Below are 27,288 nucleotides of genomic sequence, written 5' to 3'. Positions count from 1 at the left end.
GAGAGATGAAGAATGCAACAAGGGTGTTAAACCAAGCAAACAGTGTTAAAAGCACTCCCCTGGCACAGCACAGCTTTAGCACAGTTAGACACACACACACACTCACCTCTCCCTTATCCTAGCCAAGTGAACAGAGGCAGGTGGTGAGCTAAGGTGAACGGTCACAGTTTATTCAGACGGTGTAATACAGTCTTTGGTGAAAGATACACAGGAGCAAGGTGTGGATTTTTCCAATGCAGTGCAGCATTGCGTGTGTGTGTGTGTACTTCTAGCTCTTACAAAGTCCTTCTCTGGCAGGCTAATGTTGAGACAGAACTCCCACCCAGAACTGTCAACACCTACCCTTCAGAGTCCAAGTGTCGATTACCCTTCAAATTAAACTCATCTCTGCAGCGTGTGTTTCTAATATAGAGCAACCATGATTATTTATGTCTGCTCACAGCATCAAAGGAAAGGGTCTATGTCCTGATAAAAATCCTAGAGCTATCTCAGGCATAAAACGGAATTTGGTCAGTAATAGCCCAGCAAAGGTGTGTCACTGATGCAATAAACCCGTTTCTTTAACCAAAGGTTTTCCCGGCTGGCAGGAGAGATGCAGTGGGGAACCATACTAATTTATCAGAGTATGCTCCTCAGCTCTACACTCAGTCATGAAGTTTTCCAATACCAATATAGAACATGCAAAATATATCGTGAGGGTGTGGTGGTACCACACGAGCACACGACATGCTCTTGCAAAGACACACGTCCACGTCCCATTGAACAGACAGCAGCACGTAGGCTGACCTCAGTGAAACCATGACTAATGAGTGAGAAAAGAGTGAAGAGAGAGGGGGGGGGGGGGGGGCAGGGAAAGAGAGAAGAAGAAAAAGCAACACTGCCTAGAGGCTCTCCATGGGGCTGCCAACATTCCAATAAAATACAGACTTGGGAACCACTGGAAAAACACACTAGGTTGCGAGTGTGTGTAAATTAGGCTTGAGCGGTATATACCGTATAGCGGGGTATTTGGAAAAAGCCACAGGATAGTTTTCCAATACCATTAATACCGTTGAAGCTATTTTATCTTTTTTTATTTATACATTGGAATATTTGTGGCTACTTTTTAAGTAAATACCTGCAGCCAACGTCCAATAGATTAGGAGATAAAGAACATTGCGTTCTTCATTTCATCGGTCACATTATTATGTAGCTTGCGGAAGTCCCCATTCAAGTGTCACAACGACCAGAGATCGGAACCTTGTGAGTCACTCACTGCCGTGCAGCAGGCGCCAGGCGATTTAATTACAGTATAGAAATCACAACTAAATGTTTGCCAGCTAGATATCTTCTAACTATTAAGTTAACTCTAAAATGTGCTAAATTCTCTGCAGTTGTGCATCTCATTTGCTAATTTAGTAGCTAGTTAGCTATCTAGCTAAGTGGGTAGCTTCTTCAAAAGTCAAACATTCGATTGGCAACAGAGAATCCACTCCTGGATCAAGAGCCTTGCTGGCTAATATTTGTGTTGTGCGTGCAGCATTTAGCATTTTTTAAATGTACTTGTATATTTTAGGTCAGAAACTGTAGAAAATGTTTGCAATGTGCTCCTTAGCATTGGTGTGTATTCATGGATGCCAAGGGAAGCCAGGCTTGCGCCCAAAAATGTCATTTAATTATATATTTTTTTAAACATACAATCATTTCTCTCTTGTCATTTTCTTTCAATTCGCAAGAGGCTGAATGTATCTCACCTTAGAAAGCACCCGAGCGAGCGAAACAGTGCCCCTCTGTCTCTACGTGTAGGCCATCTGATGCTGTCTGGTCCAAACGAGTGACATTGTTGCCGCCCATAGCTTTGAATGGAATGCAAGGTAAGCCAGTGAGTATTTGGCCTTCCTTGATAAAAAATAAATAATATATATTATTTTAAATGTGCAGCATTCAGCGTTGCGCTAAACTGAGCGAGGGCAACTGTGAAAGGTCTTTGCGCACCAATTTTTACTTTTTTTTTTAAGTGTCAAGGGAAGCCAGCTTGGATTTTGACACCACTCCTATCAAATCGCATTGACAGCATACGCCATTGACAGAAACAACTTGAATTGTTGCATCTAATTGTGTTGTCTTTCGGTGTGCTAGCTAGCTAAAATTGACCCTTTAAAAAAGTAGCCATGGATGGAGATAGGGACTTTTGCTTTTACTTAACTCTTCGTACTGGTCAATGATGATAATGGCAATTCTGATCCAACCATTAATTCATACATTGCAGTGCCCCTGGCCTGAGAGGATGGAAGTTCAATATGTAGCTAGATATAGATGGCTAATGTTAACTAGCTAACGTTGCCCGTGAATGGAAGTTAGGCTAGCGAGCAAGACTTTTTGCCAGGTAGCCTAGGAAAACAAAAAATAAGTGTGTACTGTATGACAGGCTGATAGACCGTTTCGTCAATATGAAAGAGGATGGCATTGGCATTTCTCTACAAGTAGGGTGAGTCAACATGTTCCTACTTGTACACACACAGAAATCAGAACCATGGACAGCCACATCATATTTAGCTCATGGTTGATTGGACTAAATTGTTTTTGGTAAACAAGACCACTGAAATGATTGTGCATTTTTTTATTCTTGTTGCCAAATACTTCATACACAAAACAATTGCATATACCAAAATTACACATTTTTCTGATTGAACTGAACTATTTTATTAAAACATTAACCCTAGTGAACAATAACATTTTCCTAAATCATTACAATAAGATTGAGTGATTACAATTGCACTAGAATTATTTTTTGTTGTTGTTTATTCCAGTATTTTCTCATTAATACCCGTGTTATGTTTTGTATTATGTAAATTGTTGATCTGTATTTTGAATTAAAAAGTATTATTGGTTTTTGGTATCTTTTAGTTGTCACTGTATTAGACTAAGTAGAGGGGATTTGATTTTGAAATGTTGAAGTTGTAATGGTGATGGAATAGTGGAGGCAGCTCCTGTTTTCTTTGCGACTTGCGGTAACTCTGTGGTTCTAAATCAATAGTTGTTTAGTAGTCCGAAAATGTCCAAAACATTAACTTGCTTGACCATGCTATAGGTCATGTAACTGTCTGTTACTGTACATGCACTACGCTTTGTGAACTTCACTGGACAGAGGTTGCTATCCGGTTTTGTGATAAAACAAAGGTATGGTTGAATTTATTCTGCTACTGTGTCTTCTTATTGTCTCAGACTTAGGCCTACTTATCCCGGTCGCAAGGCATTTGAATTAACAGGTTATAGAGCAAACAACGCAATTATCACAACACATAGGTTGTTTTCTGGCTTTTTTTCTGGCTTCCCCAGTGATTTTACCCATGCCTCACTACTGCTCGTTAGCATTCTATAAGGATTCCTTTGTACTTGTTAGCAACTTGTTAGCAGAATGTTGACAAAATGCTAACATTAGCTTGCAAGATCAAGCTTTGCGGTAACAGCAGCAGAGACATTCCCCTCCTGGATTAAGATCCCTGCTGCAAACTGCATTTTGAGATATTTGAATAACTTTATGAGCTGGGTTATCTGTCCTAGTAGTAAATGTTTGCATGAGCTTGTTAACATCTCCCTAGCAACCGCTATGAGAATTCCTTAGTACTTGTTAGCATTTTGGTCATTTTAGTTATTGTTGGGCTTTTTAACATAGAAATAATAGGGCCCCCTTGTGTGCACTACCGGTAATACCGTATATCCCGAGACGGCACAGGAGCGATATGCAGGTTGGGATACCTGGATATCACCCAACCCTAGTGTGTATGTTAGCGAGTGACCTTAATGTGCCAAAGGGGTTGTAAAAGAGAACTGCATGAAAGTAAATGTGAATGCACGCAAGTGTGTGAGTTAAGTGTTTGTGTAGAGTGAATTCATGCAACTTTGAGAGGGCAAAACTGAGTGGATGACGCCTAAGTGGCGAGTGAGCTGAGTATTTGTGCTTCTGTATGTGGGTCAAGCCCGCTTCATTTAGGGGTGCGGTAATGGAAGTGACCGTCAACAGAGTGAGAGTGTCACTTGGTTACTGTGATACAGTGCATGTATTGTCTGTTTGACTGTGTCCTGTCCTCACTCACCCTTTTCAGAGTGCTCCCATTCAACCAAATAGGAAGGGATCCACTGAATTGCCCTGCTAAACCAAGCACACACCCCCTCCCTCTCAGGAGACAACCAGGGAAAGGCCAACAGCAGATTTCCTCCACACTCTCATGCAAGTCCCTCACATTTTCCCCTAGGGGTTCTTACACATTCACTCGCTCTCCTCCTCCAATGTGTCTTTCCTGGCTAGATTGGGTCTTAGTTTCCCCACTAGGGTGAGGCCCCTCATGGGCAACGTTTACAGAACCAGACAGGTATCTTTTAGAGCTGAACCAAAGAGTGGGGAAAGATGATGAGCACTAGACTAGAGTGAAAGGAGGAGATACACAGTGCTTTGCTTGCCTCTTTTTTTTTTTTTTATACTCTAGGGAAGGGGTGTAACCGTTCAGTACGTATTGTGGTTTAAGGGTCATAGTTCGGTTACAGTACGGCAGGGAAATGAAATGGCAAAAGTTACTGTAATTAATTTTTGCTTCTTTGGCAAAAGACACAAACCTAGCCTCCCGAGTGGCGCGGTGGTCTAAGGCACTACATTGCTGCGTTACTACAGATCCTGGTTCGAGTCCAAGCTCTGTCGCAGCCGGCCGCTACCGGGAGACCCATGGGGTGGCGCACAATTGGCCCAGCATCGTCTGGGTTAGGGGAGGGTTTGGCCGGCAGGGATGTTCCGGTCCCATCGCGCTCTAGCGACTCCTGTGTCGGGCCGGGCGCAATGCATGCTGACACGGTCGCCAGGTGTAGCGTTTCCTCCGACACATTGGTGCTTCTGGGTTAAGCGGGCATTGGGTCAAGAAGCAGTGCGGCTTGGCTGTGTTGTGTTTCGGAGGACGCACCGCTCTCGACCCTCGCCTCTCCCGAGTCCGTACGGAAGTTGCAGCGATGAGACAAGACTAACTACCAATTGGATACCACGAAATTGGTGAGAGAAAGTGGTAAAAGTTTATATTTTTTTATAATAAAAATAAATAAAGACACAAACCATTTGTGGCCCAAGTCCAGATTCTGTGACAGCATTGTCTGTTGTGACAGACAATGCTATGTTGGGCCTCTCAAGTAAAGGTCTTCAGGGGTCCAAAGTTGGACACATTCCGAAATGGACCTGGGGCTTTCCCACCCCAATATGTATAATTAGTTTTTCTAATCTAAAGACCCGTCCTAAAACGGGCACAAGGATAACTAGATCAGTTCTGAATAGGTCTGGTCGGATTCAGACCCGGTTCGAGTGAGGGAAGCAGCAGAAGTCAATTTGTAAACTACTTAATTAACCAGTCTTGATAAACCGCGAGGGAGACGCTCTGGCAGGCGGAGGAGGGGCTTTGCGGTGTGTGTACTGTGAGTGAGTGACACGGGGAGCAAGGGAGACAGCAACCAAACATAGACTAACTTCTGGCTTGTCAAAGCTAGGTTGTTTATCATCCAATATGACTACGAAGTAGTGGTCTTTTTTAAAATGTAGCTTCCATCAATGTAATTGTCCACGTCATTTCCAATCTCCCATATATTTTAAATCATTCTCTCTACTATTATTCTGACATTTCACATTCTTAAAATTAAGTGGTGATCCTAACTGACCAACGACACAGAATTTTTACTAGGATTAAAATGTCAGGAATTGTGAAAAAAATGAGTTTAAATGTATTTGGCTAAGGTGTATGTAAACTTCCGACTTCAACTGTATATTTTGTTTTTAATCCCATCCTTCAGCTACCCTCAACCTCTGAAGACCATCCAGTTTGATTTCAATTTGCATATATTTTTAAATGGGCTGTTTCACAAAAGTTCTGAACCTATATACATTTTACAGACAGTATGTTTTACATTAGGTATATTTTGTTTTTAGTCCCACCCTTCAGCTCCACTCAAATACCTCCCATCTACCTCCATTTTTTATTTCTATTCTATTTTTCATAAATCATGAACTTTTCTAATCTCACAGTTTCTACAGATTGTAAATTAAAAGTTAATAATTTTTGCTAAAAGTATTATTATTGATCGATTGACTGACTTTTCAAAATCACCCAGCAGTGCTATTTGCAGAGTTAGCACCAGGTAAATGTTTCATTTCTTCAGCCATTTCTGGACCTATGACCAAAAACAAGCTACATATGGACAGTACCAAAACTAGTGATCAAATGATTCTGTCTATTCACATCTAAATCTGCAGAGCTGGGATGGTTGTATCCCCAATATATATATACACAATTATTTTGGTTGCAAGAATTTTGTATAATAACAATTTAAATGGAAAAATTCAAAGTTTTGAATCCGGCTTCGTTTTGCATATCAGTTCATAAACCATGTGCCATGGAATCGGTACATCAAAAAGCTCTTCACAACTATTTTGCAATCTACACTGCTCAAAGAAATAAAGGGAACACTAAAATAACACATCCTAGATCTGAATGAATGAACTATTCTTATTAAATACTTTTTTCTTTAGATAGTTGAATGTGCTGACAACAAAATCACACAAAAATGATCAATGGAAATCAAATGTATCAACCCATGGAGGTCTGGATTTGGAGTCACACTCAAAATTAAAGTGGAAAACCACACTACAGGCTGATCCAACTTTGATGTAATGTCCTTAAAACAAGTCAAAATTAGGCCCAGTAGTGTGTGTGGCCTCCACGTGCCTGTATGACCTCCCTACAACGCCTGGGCATGCTCCTGATGAGGTCTCCTGAGGGATCTCCTCCCAGACCTTGACTAAAGCATCCGCCAACTCCTGGACAGTCTGTGGTGCAACGTGGCGTTGGTGGATGGAGCGAGACATGATGTCCCAGATGTGCTCAAATTGGATACAGGTCTGGGGAACGGGCGGGCCAGTCCATAGCATCAATGCCTTCCTCTTGCAGGAACTGCTGACACACTCCAGCCACATGAAGTCTAGCATTGTCTTGCATTAGGAGGAACCCAGGGCCAACCGCACCAGCATATGGTCTCACAAGGGGTCTGAGGATCTCATCTCGGTACCTAATGGCAGTCAGGCTACCTCTGGCGAGCACATGGAGGGCTGTGCTGCCCCCCCAAAGAAATGCCACCCCACACCATGACTGACCCACCGCCAAACCGGTCATGCTGGAGGATGTTGCAGGCAGCAGAACGTTCTCCACGGCGTCTCCAGACTGTCACATGTGCTCAGTGTGAACCTGCTTTCATCTGAAGAGCACAGGGCACCAGTGGCGAATTTGCCAATCTTGGTGTTCTCTGGCAAATGCCAAACGTCCTGCACGGTGTTGGGCTGTAAGCACAACCCCCACCGGTGGACGTCGGGCCCTCATACCACCCTCATGGAGTCTGTTTCTGACCGTTTGAGCAGACACATGCACATTTGTGGCCTGCTGGAGGTCATTTTGCAGGGCTCTGGCAGTGCTCCTCCTGCTCCTCCTTGCACAAAGGTCGGAGGTAGCGGTCCTGCTGCTGGGTTGTTGCCCTCCTGCGGCCTCCTCCACGTCTCCTGATGTACTGGCCTGTCTCCTGGTAGCGCCTCCATGCTCTGGACACTACACTGACAGACACAGCAAACCTTTTTGCCACAGTTTGCATTGATGTGCCATCGTGGATGAACTGCACTACCCGAGCCACTTGTGTGGGTTGTAGACTCCGTCTCATGCTACCACTAGAGTGAAAGCACCGCCAGCATTCAAAAGTGACCAAAACATCAGCCAGGAAGCATAGGAACTGAGAAGTGGTCACCACCTGCAGAACCACTCCTTTATTGGGGGTGTCTTGCTAATTGCCTATAATTTCCACCTGTTTTCTATTCCATTTGCAAAACAGCATGTGAAATTTATTGTCAATCAGTGTTGCTTCCTAAGTGGACAGTTTGATTTCACAGAAGTGTGATTGACTTGGAGTTACATTGTGTTGTTTAAGTGTTCCCTTTATTTTTTTGAGCAGTGTATATGGCACAGCTGTCAATTTTTTGGTCCTTAAATGAAACTGGTATACTTTATTTATCACACATTTCTTTAACCATAGTACCTGTGTTGACTGCATCAAACTGAGAGAATCTAGTTAATTAGCCTAGCTAGCTATCTTAGCTAAGGCTGCATGCGCTTTCTCCCTGTCCTACAGTTAAATAAAAACACCTCCATTCAGATTATAAAAGTAGCAGCCTACCTGTTGGCTCTTTGTCGTTGCAGCATGTCCTTTTCACTTAACCATCTTCCATTGATTAGATCATCTCCTCATTTGCTTTGCCACACACGAAGACTCTGTGACTGTAGTGCCGCTTTGATGTCTTATGATTGGCCGACAACAACAACAACAAGCTCCACTCTGCATAGGCTATTCTCGTCGAGCAGTGGCCACATAGTTAATGTTTTATCTACAACTCTGTCTATCGCCGTTGTAATCTAATGTGAAGCCAAAATGATCCAAAACTGGACATTTAAACGATGATGGGGGATCCTCAAACCAGAATTGATCGACCCCACCACTCACCATCGTAAAATCAAACAGAACTAGATCCCGGGTGTGTCTCACCAAAGGATAGTTTGAAATGTCCCAGTTAAGATTAGAATTTCGATTACAACGTGCGTATGTAGCCGTTTTAACGGAATAGCCTACAAATGTTTTTTCAGATGAGATTTAGGCAATGGCATACAACGCAGCGTAGGCATAGCCTATAGCCCTAGTGTTATTATTATTTTTATGTACTCATTCAGGTTCACAGTTTAGACCGAACCGAGATCCCTGTGCCGAACAATTCGGTACGAATACGACCCTCTGGGCTGGCTACAGACATCCTTTCATCTGCCCCCTCCTCTCCGTCCTGCCATCTCTCTCACAGTCTGGGGCTATCAGTCAATCCATCTCTCCCTCGATAACAAGGCCTACTGTTCTAGAGAGTAAACACAACTTCCCTCTCTCTCTCCATCACTCCCAGGCCCACTCCTGGGGCCCAGGAACAAAGTTGTCAACAGTGCACACTTATTTCACACACACACACACACACACACACATATTCACAGACACACACCTAAACATTTGTCATCATTAGTGTAGCACCACTGGCCCAGAAAGACACGCAAAAGACACATTAGGAGAACAGCCCCACCCACCGAAACAACAACGTATAGCCTACATCTCTCTCAGAAACCCCCTTCTGTCTCCTGAACACACAGGAGACAGAATCCATCCATTATATCCATAGCTATTGCAGCACCTTATCCCACAAAATCAGATTTAGAAATGGGGAAGAAAAAAATGCAAATAGTGATACAGTACTGTAGAATCAGGCCAAATGGCATTCATGGAATGACAAAATGCTACACTCAATTAGCATTAAAACAATGACTCTACAGTTGAGACAGGATCTGAGCTATGGGGAGGTGGACTGGACTGTACAAACGCATACAGGGTGGCAGGAACCTTTGCATGCCTCTAGACACATTCCAGAGCAAAAGAGAGGGAAAAATAAAGAAAAGCGGAGAGACAGACAGACATGGGTTTGACTGGCCAGCTCCCAAATGGAAACATCCTCAGAGACAGAGGAAGTGGAATCAAGCGAATGACCACAGGTTTCCTGTTGCTGTTGGGTTGTACACATTCATCCATTCCAAAAACAGAACTTGAACCATAACTGGAATAGTTGAGGTGGGTCTTTTATTATATCCTGACCAGGTGGATTCTAGTCATGCCTGCTGTCTGACTCAGAGACAGTCAGCTCCCTGACCACACTCACTACTTCCGGCTGAGCACACTCACTTCCTGTCCTAAAGCCGGACCGCCACTCATGCAACGGGAAGGGCCAGGGTGAGGGTAAGCAAGAGCCCAACAACTCATCTCCCAATGTAACACAGATGTAACCAGGCAAAGATCCTCCCTATTCAGTAAGCAAACCAGCATGCAAGCACAGACACACACGTGTCACTTCAACGCTCCAGAACACAATCCCCATATGCTGTCAGTCATTCAATCAAGTAACCCAAATGAAGCAGCTTTGCACATCAAAGATCTACCAATAAGTGACCACATGATGATCCTGACCAAGTGTTGGCTGTACAAGTCTAATTTCAACCCCTCCTCACCACCAATAAAAGAGAGAGAATCAGCTGTTTCCTTTTGCCTTCTTCTAGGATTTCCTCCTCCTCTACTACATTTCTCTATCTGCATGACCCCTTACATCTTAACTCACACACACTGTCTGATAAAGGCTCCACATGTGAAAACACAGTTTGAGACAGACATGAAACCAGTGAAATAACAGGCTTGCTAGCTCTTCTTCTTGGAAAAAGCAGAGGATCCCATTCCAAAGGGAGGCAGGGTAGCCTAGTGGTTAGAGCGTTGGACTAGTAACCGAAAGGTTGCAAGATCGAATCCCCAAGCTGAGTTAACCCACTGTTCCTAGGCTTGCCTGGTTAAATAAAAGGTTTAAAAAATATATATAATAAATGTAATAAAAATTTTAAAAAAGGCAAATACATTAGAAAATAAGTGAAGAATAACAAAGCAAGGTGCCTCAGCTGCACAACATATCCTAAGGGATTGGGGAAATGTGTTCCCTGGATATCTGATTTGTACACCTCCCTCTTCTATTGATTTAGCATAGCATCAGTTTGGAAATGTGAATTACATAATTAGAACCAAGGAGGATATAAAGGGGGCAGAAATCAGCTCATGTTAAAATCAACACACCAGTAAAGGCTTAGGACATTTTAGCTTGACAGTTGTTCCAGGCTTAGGCTATATAGCTTCATCTGACTGAGTCACTCCTACATGTTCAGCCTTGACTACAGCATAAGAACGCCGAAAACCTCAAGAGGCAGACATATCCTTTCATATGGCTCTCGGGGTGTGAAGATGTTTCCCCCAGTCTTATTGTATATAACCACGTTAACGCAGAATATCTTGCTGCGTTTTGTAAACGCAGATCTAAAAATGCTTATTTTTGTAATATCTGCTCAGACATTTGTCCCTGCACACTGAGAATTCACAATAGGGCATTCGATCAGCATACAGTGCTCTGACTGATGTGTAGCTACTTTTCTCTGGTACTTCTATGTGTAGCCTATTTTTCTCTATAAAATGCCAGATTAATAGGAAATGTCACACTTTGTCTAGTTCATATTCATTGTCGTGACTTGACCATTAATCTGAAGACTTATCTAATAACCTAAATATGTTTAATTGTTACCCGATTAAATTCATCTTGTAACAATTAACTCATTAGGATCTGAGGCACCACGAGAGCGGTTCTTTAAAAAGAGTTACCATCTCCCGAATTAAACTCAAAAAGGTCTTTACCTATCACAATCTATAAACAGTCAACTTATTAATCATAACATCGTATCATCATTCTGAACAGTCAACCTGCTTGCACCAGCAAAAACCCGAGCCTTACTTATGAGTCAGTACTACACCAATTGGTTTAATGATGTATTTACTAGCTAATTAAAATGTTAACACAGGATAAACACACTTAATGTTAAAAACAAGTCCCTAGCGGACTGACAACAATATGGCTGCTTGTTATAAAAGACATGGAGAGGGCGAGAGAGAGGGACGGACACTTTACGTTGGTACACTTAGAAACTACTCACTTGTCGTACTCCTAAACTTTGCACACGAACCTCCTCCCACTTGGAATAAGAAATCATGAATGTATTTGCGTGCAATTCCTTGGTTCGCCGTGTATCCCTCTCGGGAACTGAGCTGCCTTGGAAAGGGGGTTGGGCCTTTTCGCGGTAGGCTTGTAAGGCTCTGAATGTTCAAAAATGGTTCCAACAAATCTTCTACTGCTGTTCTTCTCTGCAGTTGTCCGGTATCCAATGACTTGTCGTGTAGCCCTGAACAGAACTACAGAGTTGACTTTCCTTCCATTTGCTCTGGAATATGCTTTTTGAAGATAGGGTAGCCAGCCGTGTTGATGGTTCCCAGTGGGGCGATGAGAGTAGCGTACTACTGTGGTTTGAGAAGAGTAGTAGAATGGTTCCACTTCAATTTACTTTCTAGCTACTTTACTTCAGACAGCTAATCAGCCGTACCAGTGATTATCCGAGAAGTGAGTTCATCGTCCCCACCTTGTTGAGATTCAGAGCTCAGACCACTTTATATGTAAGATGCAGCTCAACAGCTTTTCAAGTTACAGTATTTCCTTTCACATTTTTAATGATATCAAAAAATAACAAACAATATGACAGTGTTCTATCGATCGTGGGGAATGGTCAACGTTAGAAATATTGTTCCAGTATTCACTTAGAACGTGTTAGAGTTTAGGCAGGAAAAGTATCTTGAAACAAAGGCACATAGGTGTACAAACTTTTGACTGGTGCTGTGTGTGTGTGTACACACACACACACGTTCAAAAGTTTGGGGTCACTTAGAAATGTCCTTGTTTTTGAAAGAAAAGCACATTTTTTGGTCCATTAAAATAACAAAAAATTGATCAGAAATACAGTGTAGACATTGTTAATGTTGTAAATGACTATTGTAGTAGGAAACGGCTGATTTTTAATAGAATATATACATAGGCGTACAGAGGCCCATTATCAGCAACCATCACTCCTGTGTTCCAATGGCACAGTGTGTTAGCTAATCCAAGTTGATCATTTTAAAAAGGGTAATTGATCATTAGAAAACACTTTTGCAAGTATGTTAGTCCAGCAGAAAACTGTTGATCTGATTAAAGAAGCAATAAAACTGGGCTTCTTTAGACTAGATGATTATCTGGAGCATTTGCATTTGTGGGTTCAATTACAGGCTCAAAATGGCCAGAAACAAAGACCTTTCTTTTGAAACTCGTCAGTCTATTCTTGTTCTGAGAAATGAAGGCTATTCCATGTGAGAAATTGCCAAGAAACTGAAGATCTCATACAATGCTGTGTACTACTCCCTTCACAGAACAGCACAAACTGGCTCTAACCAGAAAAGAAAGAGGAGTGGGAGCAAGAGGACAAGTGCAATAGTGTCTAGTTTGAGAAACAGACGTCCAGTGTAGTGAAAATGGCGCATTTCTCTATATTTTTTCTACTACAAAACATAGAAAGATAAGTGTTTCCAATAATATCATCAACTAATTAGGCAGTTAGTAGGCAATGCCTACTCACAAATTGGTCAAAATGGAAACATCCTCTATCTTTTTACTACAAAACAGAAACGCACCCTTTTCACATAGACGTTGGGGTGGTGCTGGAGAGGAAGAAGAAAAATCCCGAAGTTCCCCTTTAATTTCAAGCAAAACATTAGGAAATGTTGCTGGCTACACTATGATAAACATTAGAAATATGATGGCCATGAATCGTTTTTGACAAAAATAGATTACTTTTTCATTGTAAGCTAATTTACTTGTGTGGCTGCTAGCCAAACAGTGTTCAACTTATGTTGTCATCTGATGAATGCAGCTATTCTCTGTTGAACGTGTTGCACTAATATATTTTCTGTGAAGAGAAAAATTTTGTTGCACGCCCCTGATCACTCTACGGAAGCAAAAAAAAAAAACTTTCAATATAAAACGCAGGCGAAATGTTTTAGAAAAGCAGATTTTTTGATGCTCTCCGTTTTGAAAATGCAGATTTCTGATCTCTAACTCGACACGTGTACATAATGCTTTCCATTGCCTTGGCATTTCAGTGCTCTGCCATCTGTAAATCATTAAATGGACGGCCATATGAAACAGTTCTGTTTAAATCACACTGTGTACAAGTCCTTTGTAGCAGTGTCTAAATGCTTTGTGCAGGGATTTTTCTGCTATTGAAATCCATGGGCGTGCCAAAGTGTGTTTTTTAAAACACATTTACGGGATAGAAAAATGCTTTCAGTGTAAACTTAAAAGTATGTACAAAATATAATGAACCTATATACTTAAAATATATATAATATCTTTGAGAACTAACAATCACCAAAATAAGAGCGAGACCGTCAGGGAGAATTGAAAATAAAACATTTTAAAACTATGAATTTAGCAGTATTGATTTTTGCTATTATATATTTGAGCAAAACACAGCATTTGTCATTGAAAATGCATAGAATTGCAGGAAGCAGCCTAAACTTTTAGACTGCAAAATGTTCTCTCCGCTCCATGGCAGAATATGTGGAATTAAGGGAAATGTGCTTTAATCTGCAACATTTTCTCTAAACTGTATGACAACATGTGTCGTATTGCAGGAAATTAGCTTTAAAACTTCAAACATTTCTATCAGCTCCATTAAAGGGGTGTAGAACCTATTTCTCAATGCCAGAAACGCATATAAATAGTAACTTGGAGCACCCAAAGAAAACAAATTCCCAAATTACAAAGTCTTAAATCAATTGCTATAATTTTGTAATGTTGTTCTAAAGGTTGGGTTTGAGGTTTTCCAAATCAGCTCCGACTTCGGAAACAATCCCACAACGCCCCGCGTTCATAGACACGCGGTGAATGAAAAACTTTGTAAAAAGTGGGATACATTTTTGAGAATGAGATGGGCTATTGGGGCATCTACTCGTCAATCTGCGGGGGAACATTTCATCCCTGAGAACTCCCACGGCTATCAACAATGGAAGTAAAAGCTGTCCCTACCATCAACGTGGCTTCTAAAGCATCTCAAACAGCCAGCAACACCAGCAGAGTGAGCAGTCAGTGAGCCAGGTAAGTGAAAGAGCTGGCTTGCTACCTCTCTGCTAACCTTAGCTAGCAATACAGGTACCACATTAAGCTGACATCTTCAATCTAAACAACACCCATAAAACTAACCAAATGTAAACATGTCTGCCAGCAGTTGGTAACTAACTGATGGTGCTGTCATACTATAGAGAGTACAAACCTATGGGAAAGAGTCATTTTGGCCGCGACGGAGGTCACTGTTACTGTATATAGCCTTATGGCTTGGGATGAAACTGTGAGTGGATGGCTAGTCGGATGGATTGATACGACACCTCCAGAATATTTGATTCTGATATCTGCTATGGGCAAGGCCATCTCGAAGATATTCCATACACTGGACTGGTGGCAGATTTTAGGAAAGGAATATGGAATGTGGGGGCTGCGCGTTGCGGTAATTCGGACGTTCTGTGGCTCCGGGGGAGTTTTCTATAAGACCTGCCAAGTGTGAGCTAAACTGAAATGCGACTCATCGGCCAGTATACATAAATATCTGTTAGGGTCAATTATCTGCAACCTGGACTTTAAGAAATTGGTAGAATTGCAGGAAATGTTTAAAATATTTATATAAATAAAACTCTACACCACCAAGATGGGGGCCTCTAAAGAGTTCTCAAGATTCAGCCACGCCGACCACGCTCATTGCCACATCCCCTGCCACGCTCACCAGCTAAGCCCCTTTCTTTATGCAGAAAAACTGCTGTTGTATTAAGACTAACAGCAACGTCACTAAGTCCGATAACCCTGTTTAAAAGCTTTGTGGACAGTGGGGCATTTCTCCCTCAGTGCAGGGAGGACGCTGGTCTGTGGCAAGAAAGGCCTTCTCAACATCTGTGTAAAAATCCTCCAGCTAAAACCAACAGGCTATATTTATCCCAGTCAAACGGGCCTGGGAAAGCCTGCAGGGGAAGAATCACTGGGTCTGGGACATGTGCTCGCTCTTCCTCCCGAAGACTCTTCATTCTCCCGGCTGAAAAGCGAAACTGATAGCTTTATAAACACCTAGGGGGTTCATGCCTGAGGGAGTGAGGAGAAGGGATGATGTTTTATGACAGCGCAGGAGCCATAAAGTAGATCCTACTTTTAACGAACATCCTGCTCCTTTTTCTATAACTCAAACTGTTGAAACTGTCATACGCGCTGAGTCACAGACAGGCTTCAAGGGAGGACAATACTTCAAAAGAGATTCTGTGAGCAACACTGGTGCAGATGGGCTAATGCCATTTAATCCAACACCTGCAGTGTCCAATTACATGTGCATGCCATGTATTTATATTGTAAGATTACAACAGCAATAGCAGATAAATAAAAATATGTACTCCTCAGGATGAGAGAGGTATGTGCTCAAATTGAAAACAATGCACAAATGTATGATGCGCTCTCCAGCATGACGAGGACCTGACGGTGTCCAACGCCTGAGGCTGCTTCCTACACTCTGAGCTGTGATGCTACACTAATGAGCATGATGGATCAGTCTGTCTGCCACATCTTATGTGGAGCTGTGCATTATACTGTTTATTTCTATTAACCTTTATTTAACCAGGAAGTCCCCAGGGGTCAGGGAGAAACCTGGCAAGAAACAGTCTCAATCTAAAATTACAAACAGAGGGAGGACTGCCAGTGTGGTGGTTAGGACTCAAACTGTGCTGTTGGAAGAGCTGAAACTGAAAAATAAATAAGTAATCTATAGGATTTGTATAGTCCAGGTTATTTTTTTTGAAGACACCTGATACTCAGTCCATGTTTGAGTCATTTTATGAAAATTGTTTCGTTAACTCAACAGCTGAGTAAGAATGTACCCTTGAGAACCAGTTCCTTTGAATCATGGGTCTTTATCTTCAAAAACCACAGAGTTCGATGAGTCATCAATGAGAGGCGTGAATCACAAAGTTCACAAGGAGAATGCAACTCAGGTGGCCCAGATACAATTCCCTTTGTATTGTAAAGTCTTTGTACTTTGTTTATAATGTAGGCCTACTCATAGAAGCAGCAAGAAACTATGGCATATTCCTCAAGGTCATTTAGAACTGTTCCCCATGGAACTACAACGAGAAGCACTATTACGGTGTCCGAAGTAACCGGAGGATTAACATGACATTTTGTTAAACCAAAACATGCTGCTGTTAAATTATTTTGAAATAGGCAAGCTTTTTATCTACAAAGGGGCTTTCAGTCACTAATTATTTTAATGATGCACAGCATAGAAATGTTAACTTTGTAAGGCAATAAAGGCAGCATTGTATATATATATATATATATATATTTTTTTTTTACTAGGCAAGTCAGTTAAGAACAAATTCTTCTTTATAATAACAACCTACCCCGACGACGCTGGGGCAATTGTGTTCCGCCCTTTGGGACTCCCAATCACAGCCGGATGATCTGGATTCGAACCAGGGACTGTAGTGACACCTCTTGCACTGAGATGCAGTGCCTTAGACTGCTGCGCTACTCAGGAGCCCTAAGTGAAGCCTTTATGAAACTGGCTAAAGCAACAACAAAAAACGTACAAAATTAAGCAACTAGCAACAATAAGTAGTCATGTAAATAAATATCCAAAAACATGTAAATGAAAGTCACATTTTAGGGAGTAAAATCCTTGGTGCATTTGACTGCAGTGCATAACTTCACTAGTTGGCCCAAACAGTAGCCTACCCTATGACCTAAGCATGATCAACCCTCCAGCAGGTCACCAAACGGTGAGACTACTGATGACATGAGAATTCCATGAAGCGGTATCAACCAGGTAATAGCCTGCCCTACTGTTTCAAGACTTTGAATCTCTGTTCACCAAACATGACGCCTCTTAGTTTGGGTTTTGATTCAAGAACATTTGTCAAATATTTTGATCAAACATGAGACAATGACAGAAGTTCCCTGATGGAAATGATCCAAACTAAGTGTTTCAATTAAGCACTTCTATCTTTCGGTGACAGATGAATGAGGGGGATCTGAAGTTGTAATCTGAGGCACCTGGTCATGGTTATTCAACATTAACTGTGGTATTCAGAACTTCACAAGTATGCACAGTCTTTCTAATGCCATTTCCTTCAAATTAAGCGAAGAAGACCCTATTTTTATCCCTGAGGAAACTACAGACGTGATGAGTGTAAAGTCAATGAGGTGATCTGAAACACCCTCTCTTCTCAGAAGCAGGGAAGTTAGTGGCCTAGACCTTTTCTCGCCAGTTCTGGCCTTATCGTCATTCTAATAGTTACAGGGAGTAAGCAACCAAAATAAATGGTTATGCGCTGTCATATCTATGCTGCCCCCTGGATGAATGGTCTATTCTAATATTTGACGTGTTATTTCCTGCGGCATCCGGCGGCATTTGGACTAATATATGACGACACACATACTCTTAACCCCCCTTTCCCACTGCAACGCATGCACACCCACCCAACCAGATAAATTTGAACAAGGCAGGTAACTTTGAACCAGGAGGATTAGCATCACACACAAACTCCATTCCAGGGATATTGATAACATACAAATGCCTAGCAGATAAGATGGTGTCATGTGGCAGACAACTGACCTTAACATGTCACAATGACAGCTGATCAACATTGACACTAATGTGTCCAAACAGGTCTGCATGGCCTGCTTAGCTAGCATTATGTTCAATGACCAAAAAAATGTTGTCAGACACTTCTTTACGGTTTAAATGTTTATAATTGAATATAAAATGATTGATTGAATTCTGTAAGACCACTTATGAGGGCCTTAGTTAGTACAATTATCTAGATAGCTAGCCAGTCACCCCATACTAGGATCACCCATTTTCAGTTACCTAGTTAGTTAACTTGCTTGTTTGTAACATTTTACCCATGAACCATCCAACACCAAAACATGGTGGTAGGCTGCCCAACACAAAACGTGTAGTTACCAAACACAAATCCCCTAAAGAAAACGCAGTGTGTTTACATAAAACCTTTTATGAGCAATTCAGTCAAAACAAGCTCACATTAGCAACTTCATACTGCAGCACTTTTCAAAATGCAAAGCTCGTTCAAGCTAGCAGACTTGGTTACATTCCCAACTGCTGCTGTGTTTCACTTAACGAGACAATGGTGCCATTGTCTGGAACTTGTAGTTTTACCATTGTCGCGTGGCCTTTACAGGTGTGATTAACTCAGGTAGAAAAGAAACTACAAACACGGAGTATTCTAAATACTACGCGCATGCGTACTGAAACACGGCGGACCAGGAAGGATCGGGCATATTTTAGTTAATAAAACATTATTTCGGAGGCTAATTGATATCCCATGTTTTTAACTAGTTAACTGTAGAATACACGTCTAGGTGAGACGTATAGCCACTACATGTTTAGATAGGTGCAACAACGATTTTTTTTAAACCTAGTAATATGCAAGCGGTTGACTGCAAAGCAGGCTTGTGAAGTTAGCTCGCGACGGCCAGTTGCAAGTAACGTTACTGACTAATGCTAGCTAGTTGACTCGCCACTTTAATGTTGTTGAGGACCCTAACTATTACTAAAACTACTTTTGAAATACTACTAGGGAGTGTTTCTTACCGTTCGACGAACTTATATCCCTTTAGAAATCCCCATCTCCTAGGAGAAATATTGATTGAACAATATAGTGGACTGCTTGTTTCTATCCCCGCTCACGACGTTGCCAGGAATGCTCTCCCGGAGTCGGATCACACAAGCCAGCCGAAACCACGGTGCTGCGCTAGCACTCGATCTCACGCCGCACTGCGCCTGTGCGAGCATGCTTGTTGTAGTACGGATAGTAATTTATGAAGGGCAATGTTCTACAACCAAACAGTCATTGCATTGAATATAGATAGAATTGTTAGTATGGCCATTGCAAAAATCTGTTGCACTAATGTCTCGAAAAAACAACAGCGCTATTCCGAAATACACAGTTACATTTTTGTAATATAAAAGTTGCTTGCTTACATAGTGCCTGTAAATTATTTTGCACCACGTTAATTGCCTGTTTTGGGTTGTGGTCATAGAGTTGGAGCTAAGTTATTAGTAAATAGCGCAACCTTGTGGTAGTGAATCGTAATCAAAGCATTTTTACACGTCAATACAAAACTGTGCATACAGTGTTTGATCATTTTCTTTTGGACGTTAATGAAAATATAAATCCCATCTGCGCCTTACATGCTGCGTGCCACTATGACGCAAAGGTCTCGTTTTACTACTAAACTGCATTACATTATTGCTACGTCATCAAAGTCGTGCTAGAATAAATATAAGGCCAGTTTTTCAAGGAAAGAAAATAATGTAGTCTAAGTGAAAAGGGGATAAGGTGCAACATGACGTCAATGAGAAGGATAGTTCCGGAATGGAAATATTTTCTTCCGCAGCTGAAACAAACTATAAAGGTATGGTATAACTTTGTGGTCCCGAGTGGCACCGCTGTCTAAGGCACAGCATCTCAGCGCTTGAGGCGTCACTATAGACACACTGATTCAATTCTAGGCTGTGTCACAACCGGGCCGTGATTGGGAATCACATTGGGAGTCCCGTAGGCCCAGCGTCGTCCTGGTTTGGCCGGTGTAGGTGGTCATTGTAAATGAGACTGTGTTCTTAACTGATCTTGCCTAGTTAAGTAAAATGCTTTGACATTTTGTCGTTTATCATACCTGAATAGTTCTGACGTCATATTCATTATTTTACTATTCCATAGGAAACGAATTCGAACTCCCATTCTTCTTCATCATCTTAATTCAAATCGAATTTATGATCATGATCTCATTATCATCATCATAATCATCGTCCTTACAAGAACTTGACAATTTCCCGTTCATATTTATAGGAAGTGAGTGGTCCTGATGAAGATGAGGTGGAGGAAGAGACAGCCTTGTGTCTGGATGCCACTCCCACAATGCAGTTCCGATACTCGTGTGCACAAAACTACTTACAGTGCCTCACCACCAACTCAAGCCTCAGTGGCACTGTGGTGGTGGGCTTCCAATGGGGACACACCATGACCTCACATCGGGTGAAAATGGGGCATTAAATGGGGATTTACAGATGTGAATGAAAAGATAATACTGTGTATAATAAAAAGTAATGCTATACATGTTATGCATCCTGTTAGGCCAGGCCAATTCGTTCCAGGGTGGTATGCCATTGCATGATGCTCAAATAGAATTAGCAAAAACCTCAAAACTGCAAATCCATGAACCCTTACCTCCCTCTGTCAGATGGAGGTGTGGACAGAGAACCTGCGAGGGGATCTAAAGCACAACCTGAGCCTGCCCCTGGACAGGGGCTACCGGGTGGAGCACCTGGTCTCTGTGCCCAGCCAGCGGGTCTTCGTTGGGGCCTGCGATGACCTCGGTATGCGCGTGTTCTCTGACCCAACGCAGGGCATGGCGGTCCTGTACCGGGCCAATTGCCTGGGCTCTGTGCTCTGTATGCACTACTGCAAGGAGACTGAGGAGCTGCTGACTGGCAGCATGGGCATCATCACCTTCTGGGGCTTCTGGACTAATCTGCAGGTGGGTGGGATGTTCCAACATCCTTGATGGAAGCACTACAGCCTTCTTGTTTAATACGAAAAGCATTTTCTCTTCAACTTCTCTGACACATCCTGTTTTTTACTCAATTCCCGCACCTTGGTTGGACTGATAAGTAGCGACCATATTGTTTTCCCTGACATCTGACCTCTGCGCAGACCCACCTGGGGATAATCAAGGTGCTGGACTGGCACTGCACTTCCTTGACGAGGGACACTACCATTAGTGGCCTGGTGACGGAGAGACGAGCGTCCACGCTTTACGCGCTCTGCAACCGCGGCATCAAGAGCTTTGACTTTGTGGGGAAGAAAGAGTACAGGGCTCTCAGGGGACACGGTCAGGGTACTCTGCGCTGTGTGTCGCCTGACTGGGTGCAGAGGTACCTCTATACGGGCGACATGATTGGATTTGTACAGGTATGAAGGGAAGAGAATAAAGAGGAGCTAAAAAAAATGTCAACAATGTTGTATGCAGAATGGATTCCGTACTGTATGTTCCTAAAGAGTAAACGTTCTGAAATAAACTGAGATGCTTGGATTGTGTGTCATTAATCTCCTCTCCCTTCAGGTGTGGAGCTGGGATACTAGGAGCCTGCTGCAGGAGTTCAGGGCCCACGCCCGCTCCGTGTCCACGGTTCTCATGAGGCCCAGCACCCACACGCTGCTCACCTCCTCCCCGGATGGCTGGGTGAAGGAGTGGAGCTGTAGTGGGGACCTCCTCCTCAAGCTCTTCCTGGATGACCCTGGGGGGGTACGCAACCTGTGGCCGCTGGGAGAGCACCGCATCCTGTGCCACTCCCCTTCGTCAATCTCCATCTGGAGGCTCCAGAACCTGTACAGGCTGTTTAATGACCCAGGCTGTGGGATGCAGCTCCTGAGGCGGGTCGAGAGCAGTCAGGGACAGGCACAGCTCCTGGCTGTGTCGCAGGATAGTATCGCCAGACTGATCTCTCCCGCCAGCGGGGAGTTGCTACTTCTCTCCTGGCCCTACCTCCTCCTGGACCAGGCCCTGGGGTTTGCCTACAACCCTGGTCGGAAGGAGTTGTTTGTGGCCAGTGGTAGTCCAGAGGTCCTGGTGCTAGACATGGCTTTGTGCCCTTGCACAGCTAAGCGGATCATCTGGACCTCCAGGGACCAGGACTTGGATGACAGCGTGATGTGCCTGGAGGCGGTGATGGTGGGTGGGGCGGAGTGGGCCGGGGTCAGCCCCCTACCCTGCCTGGTGTTCAGTGGCCACCGCAACGGGAAGCTCCAGTTGCTCTCCCCCCACCGACTGGGCTTCCCCGCCAGGAAGGCCCATGATGGTGCTATCTTACAGATGAGCAGCCTGGCCGGGCCCAGGCCCCAGCTCTGCTGCTATGGCTCAGACAAGCAGTTCAGCATATGGGAGGTAGAGATGGGGGAAATCCATGTGGAGGTCGCACCTCTGTCCAGGGTGAGTTGCTCCTCTGACCTGGTTCTCTCCCGACTCCTCTCTGGTCAGGTATTTGCTGTTTCCCCCAACTATAGTCTTCTCTTCTTCTCCTTGCCTAGTGGAGGGTGTTTGTGGATGGAGAGGAACCCCCCGACCTCCATCTCTTGCCTGGATTACTGCGCTGCTCTGGGGTTGGTGGTGGTGTCGGGACCTGGGGGCACTTTGGAAGTGTGGGAGACTCGGGGTGTGCAGTTGGCCGAGATACGCCTGGGTAGGCCGGTTAGTCAGTTGTGCTTCGCTAACACCCGCGGGGACCTTCTGGCCTGCTTTGGAGGCACCATCTGCATCATCTTCGGCCTGCGCTACCTGCCTGCCAGGCTGCTGCAACAGGTACTGGACCTGGCCCCCGCGGATGACATCCTAGAGGATCCCATCCCGTTTCTACCTCGCTCCCAGGGCTGCTATGATATGTATTTGGTGCCACGGATGTTCCTGAAGCCTGGGCAGGCCACGCCAGAGTTGAATGAGACCCCAGCGGTACTTGATGTTGTGAGGCCAGAAAGCGCAGGATGTAAGAATGTACTGGACGTGCTGAACAGGGACAGGAAGAAGAACTCGCTGATGATTCGGGCACCAACTCCACCAATTGTAAAAAGGGATAAACCAGGTGAGTGGATCAGCCTCACTTGTTATGTTAAGCAAAGTGACCACACTTAAAGTATTAGGGTGTAATTACATGTTTTATAAAATAGTCAAGTTTACATGTTATAAATAATTTCCTTTCTCACAGGTTCCTGGTCTTGTGCTCTCCGATTGGTTAAAACTTTGGAGGAAGAATTGAATCTGGAGGACGAGCCAATGGAAGGGTCAGGAGACTGGGACAAGTCTCAAACACCATTCGAGCCTCTCCCCCCAGACACACTTCTTCTGGACTGGCCCGTGGCTCCAGACGGCTTCCTCCCCAACTCAGTGCTGCGTAACTGGAATCTGAAGCAGGAGCCACCCAAGGCAGTTTTGCCAAAGGAGGCCAAAGCCCTTTGCAGACCATTGTCACAGTCAGAGGATGAACCAGAGCACTCACCAGTAGTCACCGTCATCCTCGCTAAGGCCAAAGAAGCAAGACTCAACAAACCAATCCCCATGCCTAAGCTGTTTGACACCCCAACCGAGTATGAATCCCCACCCGAAGATGACAAAAATGAGCTTCTGAAGCATATCGCCGAGAGCATATGGCTGGTCTCCAGACCTGATGTGGATTTGGTGGAAGTCATGAAATCCCTGATGTTGACCATGGAGGGTATGGACAGTGATGTCTATGAGAACTGCACAGAAGCCCTGCTCAGCATGTTCCAGACCTACGACATCCCTCCGGAGATCATAAATAACCTCACCTTCTGCCTCCTAAAACATATCCAGAAGGGGAACCCCCACTGGAAACGCCTGGAGGCCATGAAGAACTTAGATCAGCTAGATCACTTCCAGGACAAACACCTGTACTTGCTGGCGGAGGTTCTCCTAGACCCAGCGATGGAACTGCGGGAGATGGCCAAGAACATCCTGAGCCGGGTCTACGGCATTGACAACAAGACCAGCCTGCTGAATAGAATGCAGGCCAATGAAGACGTACCCAAGATGTGAGTAGTGCTCAAATCAAAGGAACTGTGGGTGGTTGACATTTCCATTAAAAAAAACTGTCACAAATCAACCACTATTGTTAGCAGGTATGATTTGTGTTTATTATATGTTTATTCATTTCCCCTCACAACCACAGGCTCTATAAACATCTAGAAAGAAAACTGTCTGATGATCTGGAGCCCAAAAAATCTACAGATGCTCCCGCCAAACCCGTCGGCGGAAGGCTGTCCAGGCCATATGTACACAGGGACTCCAGTACGGTTTGCTTTGTTTCCCATAGTAGTGTCATTTTGAAACTAAACATTTGGATTATACTCTCTTTCAATTCAATTCAATACAGGAAATGTATTTGACATGCAATTTGAATTAAACCCCCCACCCCCCTCTTCTCCTCTCTCTTCTCAGGTCCCTTGGAGTGCACTGCAAAGGACAACGTACCAAGCTCAGAGCAAGGTACAATTTGTGGATCTATAAGGCCCAATATGACTGTCATGACCAGTACATTTGTTTAATTGCATATATGATTGTCAACATGTTGCTTCCAGTGCACAATGGCAATGTTCATCATTTTACATGATGGCTTAGTACAGTTACAAAATATATAGGGATCCCCATAAGCTCTCCTTCCTGGGGTCCAAACACATTAAGGCACTTACATTACATTAAGGCACTTACATTACTAACATATAATATTATTTTCAAACTTTTTCCTTGTCGCGATCGTCGTAAGAAGCGGACCAAAGCGCAGCGTGGTTTGAATACATTCTTCTATCTTTAATGAAGAACACTTAAACAAACTTACAAAACAAAACGAATAAGACGACCGTGACCGCTATATAAACAATGTGCTAACATGCAACATAACATAGACAATAACCCACAACCCACAATACAAAACAGCCTACCTAAATATGGTTCCCAATCAGAGACAACGCAAAACACCTGTCTCTGATTGAGAACCATATCAGGCCAAACACATAGAAATATACAAACCAGACATACAACATAGAATGCCCACACAGATCACACCCTAACCAACCAAAACATAAAACATACAAAGCAAACTATGGTCAGGGCGTGACATTCCTCAATATGTTATGAAAGTGAATACATCACGTGTTGACATTATGTGATCATTGGATATACTTGATATTGTGAATGCCAATCTGTAAAAACAACCTGGCATTGATGCCAGTCTGTTTTGGGTCTTTTTGCTATGTATATTACTAGCGAATGAGCAGTCCCTTTCAAAGTAGTGACTGACTGGTTCCCAAGCATCATTGGTCCTTCTCTTCTTGTACCCGGGGCGCTTAGCTACCACTCTCATCGCTCAGTACCTAATCAGGCCTCTGCTCTCCAGGGCAGTACTGCTGGTGCTTATTAAACTGGCAGCGTCTGCCGATGGAAAACTTTTGATTTTAATCAGGGGGAGGCAAATGCTGATTTTCTGCCCTAATTAGTAATCGTGGTGTTTCACGGAGAGAAATCTTGGAAGTCTTTCGATGTGATGGTTCATGGGTGATGGTGCGGCAAGACATAATTCATTAAATAATAGTTTATTGTTGTATATTATTTAATATATTATTTTTTAGCTTACTCATTATCAGTCTCTCCCCTATTTCTCCCTTTCCTTTCACTCTCCTCTCTTTTTTATATTTTACTGTCTATTTCTGTCTCTCACTCTCTGTAAACAGATCACATGCGGACTCCTGACCTCCCTCTCATTAGGTCCCTTGGGTGGAACCATGAATCTTCTACCCTGAAAGAGGAGCCGGGACTCAGCCCACCAGGGGACGACTTCATGCGCCCCCACCGCTCACCAAAGAAATTCCGCAAATTCTCTCTGTCCACAGCCAAGTGGCACAGCATTGTGGAGATCCCGGAGGAAAGGCACGTGCAGGTATATGACCCCACCATCATAGAACTCTACAAGACATCCAAGCCCCATAAGCAGTTGTGCAGCCAGCTCCCCACCACCAAGGCCCCCAGTGACTCTGGGGTGAGCTCCATGGGGGTGAGCAAGGAGGCTAGTCTGGTGCAACTTCCAGACAGCCCACAACACTTCAGGCTGAAGCCCGTCAAGGGTAAGGGAGACCCCAACTGGAGGGAAAGCCTGTACAAGCTTGTATCCCAATATGGCTTCCGCTCCCCAAGGGCCAGACTGACCACTCTTGGCCCTCTGGATGTCCCAGGGGCTGCCCAGCGCAACTCCTGCACCCTGTTCCCTTTTCAGACCAGGAAGGCCAGCCAAGTGTCCCTGGGCCAGAGGGTGGTGCGGAAGATCCATTTAAGGGAGTCGTCGTTTGAGAGGCCCCCCTCCCAGTTCCACCATGAGCTGGCCCTGCCCTGGCAGCTCAACAGCCACACCATGGACCCCTCTGGAGAAAGCATGTATGGGAGGCTGGAGGTGGACTGGGTGAGGGAGCCAATGGAGCCACGGAGAGGGAAGATGCAGAAAGTGAAGCTGCCCCCGATAATGCCTAGGTGTCATCCATCCTAACCACCAGGGGGCAGTGTGGGGCTAAGGTTTCATTTAGGCAGTATTGTATTGTCTCCAGATATCTGCTTGATAAACATCCCTCAAATTGTGATGGAATTGTAATGCATTAAGCTTGTTGTTGTAAGTTGCAATAAAATATATCTGTATACTTTCCTAGAGAGTATGTTGTGTGATAATTGGAGACACACACGTGCATACTCTCTCACACAAACACATGTGCACATGACAAACACAGACTACACAATTTTATACACACACCATTAAAAAAATATTTCATTCAACGGATCCACAAAGCATCAGCCTAATGACCTAGGCTACTTGACAATGACCAATATAGGCTGCTTAATGTACAGCAATGCATTGACTTTAAAGGCTACCCATAAAAATAAAAATGTTTAAAAAGTCTAACAGATAGATAGAATATTTTAAAACCCTATTTTGTCATAATCAAATTGAAGCAAAAGTTAATTTGTTCATCCAAGCTATGTCCAAACTATGACATATTAAGGGATATGTGGACGTAGGCTACTCAAGAAACTACATTACCCAGAATACA

At 43.6% G+C, this 27,288-nt stretch overlaps 2 protein-coding genes across 4 annotated transcripts in view; one reads left to right on the top strand and one right to left on the bottom strand.

The window, feature by feature from the left end:
* Positions 1 to 19,392, bottom strand: part of LOC129821829 (signal-induced proliferation-associated 1-like protein 3) — an 85,723-nt gene extending 66,331 nt beyond the window's left edge. For all 3 annotated transcript variants that reach the window (XM_055879510.1, XM_055879512.1, XM_055879511.1), the window contains exon 1: positions 19,221 to 19,392. The gene's annotated coding sequence lies outside the window, so the exon portion shown is untranslated. The remainder of the gene's footprint in view (positions 1 to 19,220) is intronic.
* A 360-nt stretch (positions 19,393 to 19,752) lies between these two features.
* LOC129821828 (WD repeat-containing protein 87-like) lies at positions 19,753 to 26,847 on the top strand. The gene is made up of 6 exons (XM_055879508.1): positions 19,753 to 20,044; positions 20,479 to 23,264; positions 23,388 to 24,231; positions 24,369 to 24,487; positions 24,638 to 24,685; positions 25,927 to 26,847. The coding sequence occupies exons 2-6, from the start codon at positions 21,713 to 21,715 to the stop codon at positions 26,730 to 26,732; spliced, it is 3,369 nt and encodes a 1,122-aa protein (XP_055735483.1). The 5' UTR covers positions 19,753 to 20,044; positions 20,479 to 21,712; the 3' UTR covers positions 26,733 to 26,847.
* Positions 26,848 to 27,288: the final 441 nt, after the last annotated feature.

This window comes from Salvelinus fontinalis, chromosome 24 (assembly GCF_029448725.1).
Source record: "Salvelinus fontinalis isolate EN_2023a chromosome 24, ASM2944872v1, whole genome shotgun sequence".
In the NCBI taxonomy this organism is placed as follows: domain Eukaryota; kingdom Metazoa; phylum Chordata; class Actinopteri; order Salmoniformes; family Salmonidae; genus Salvelinus; species Salvelinus fontinalis.
This window is presented reverse-complemented; position numbering and strand designations above follow the sequence as displayed.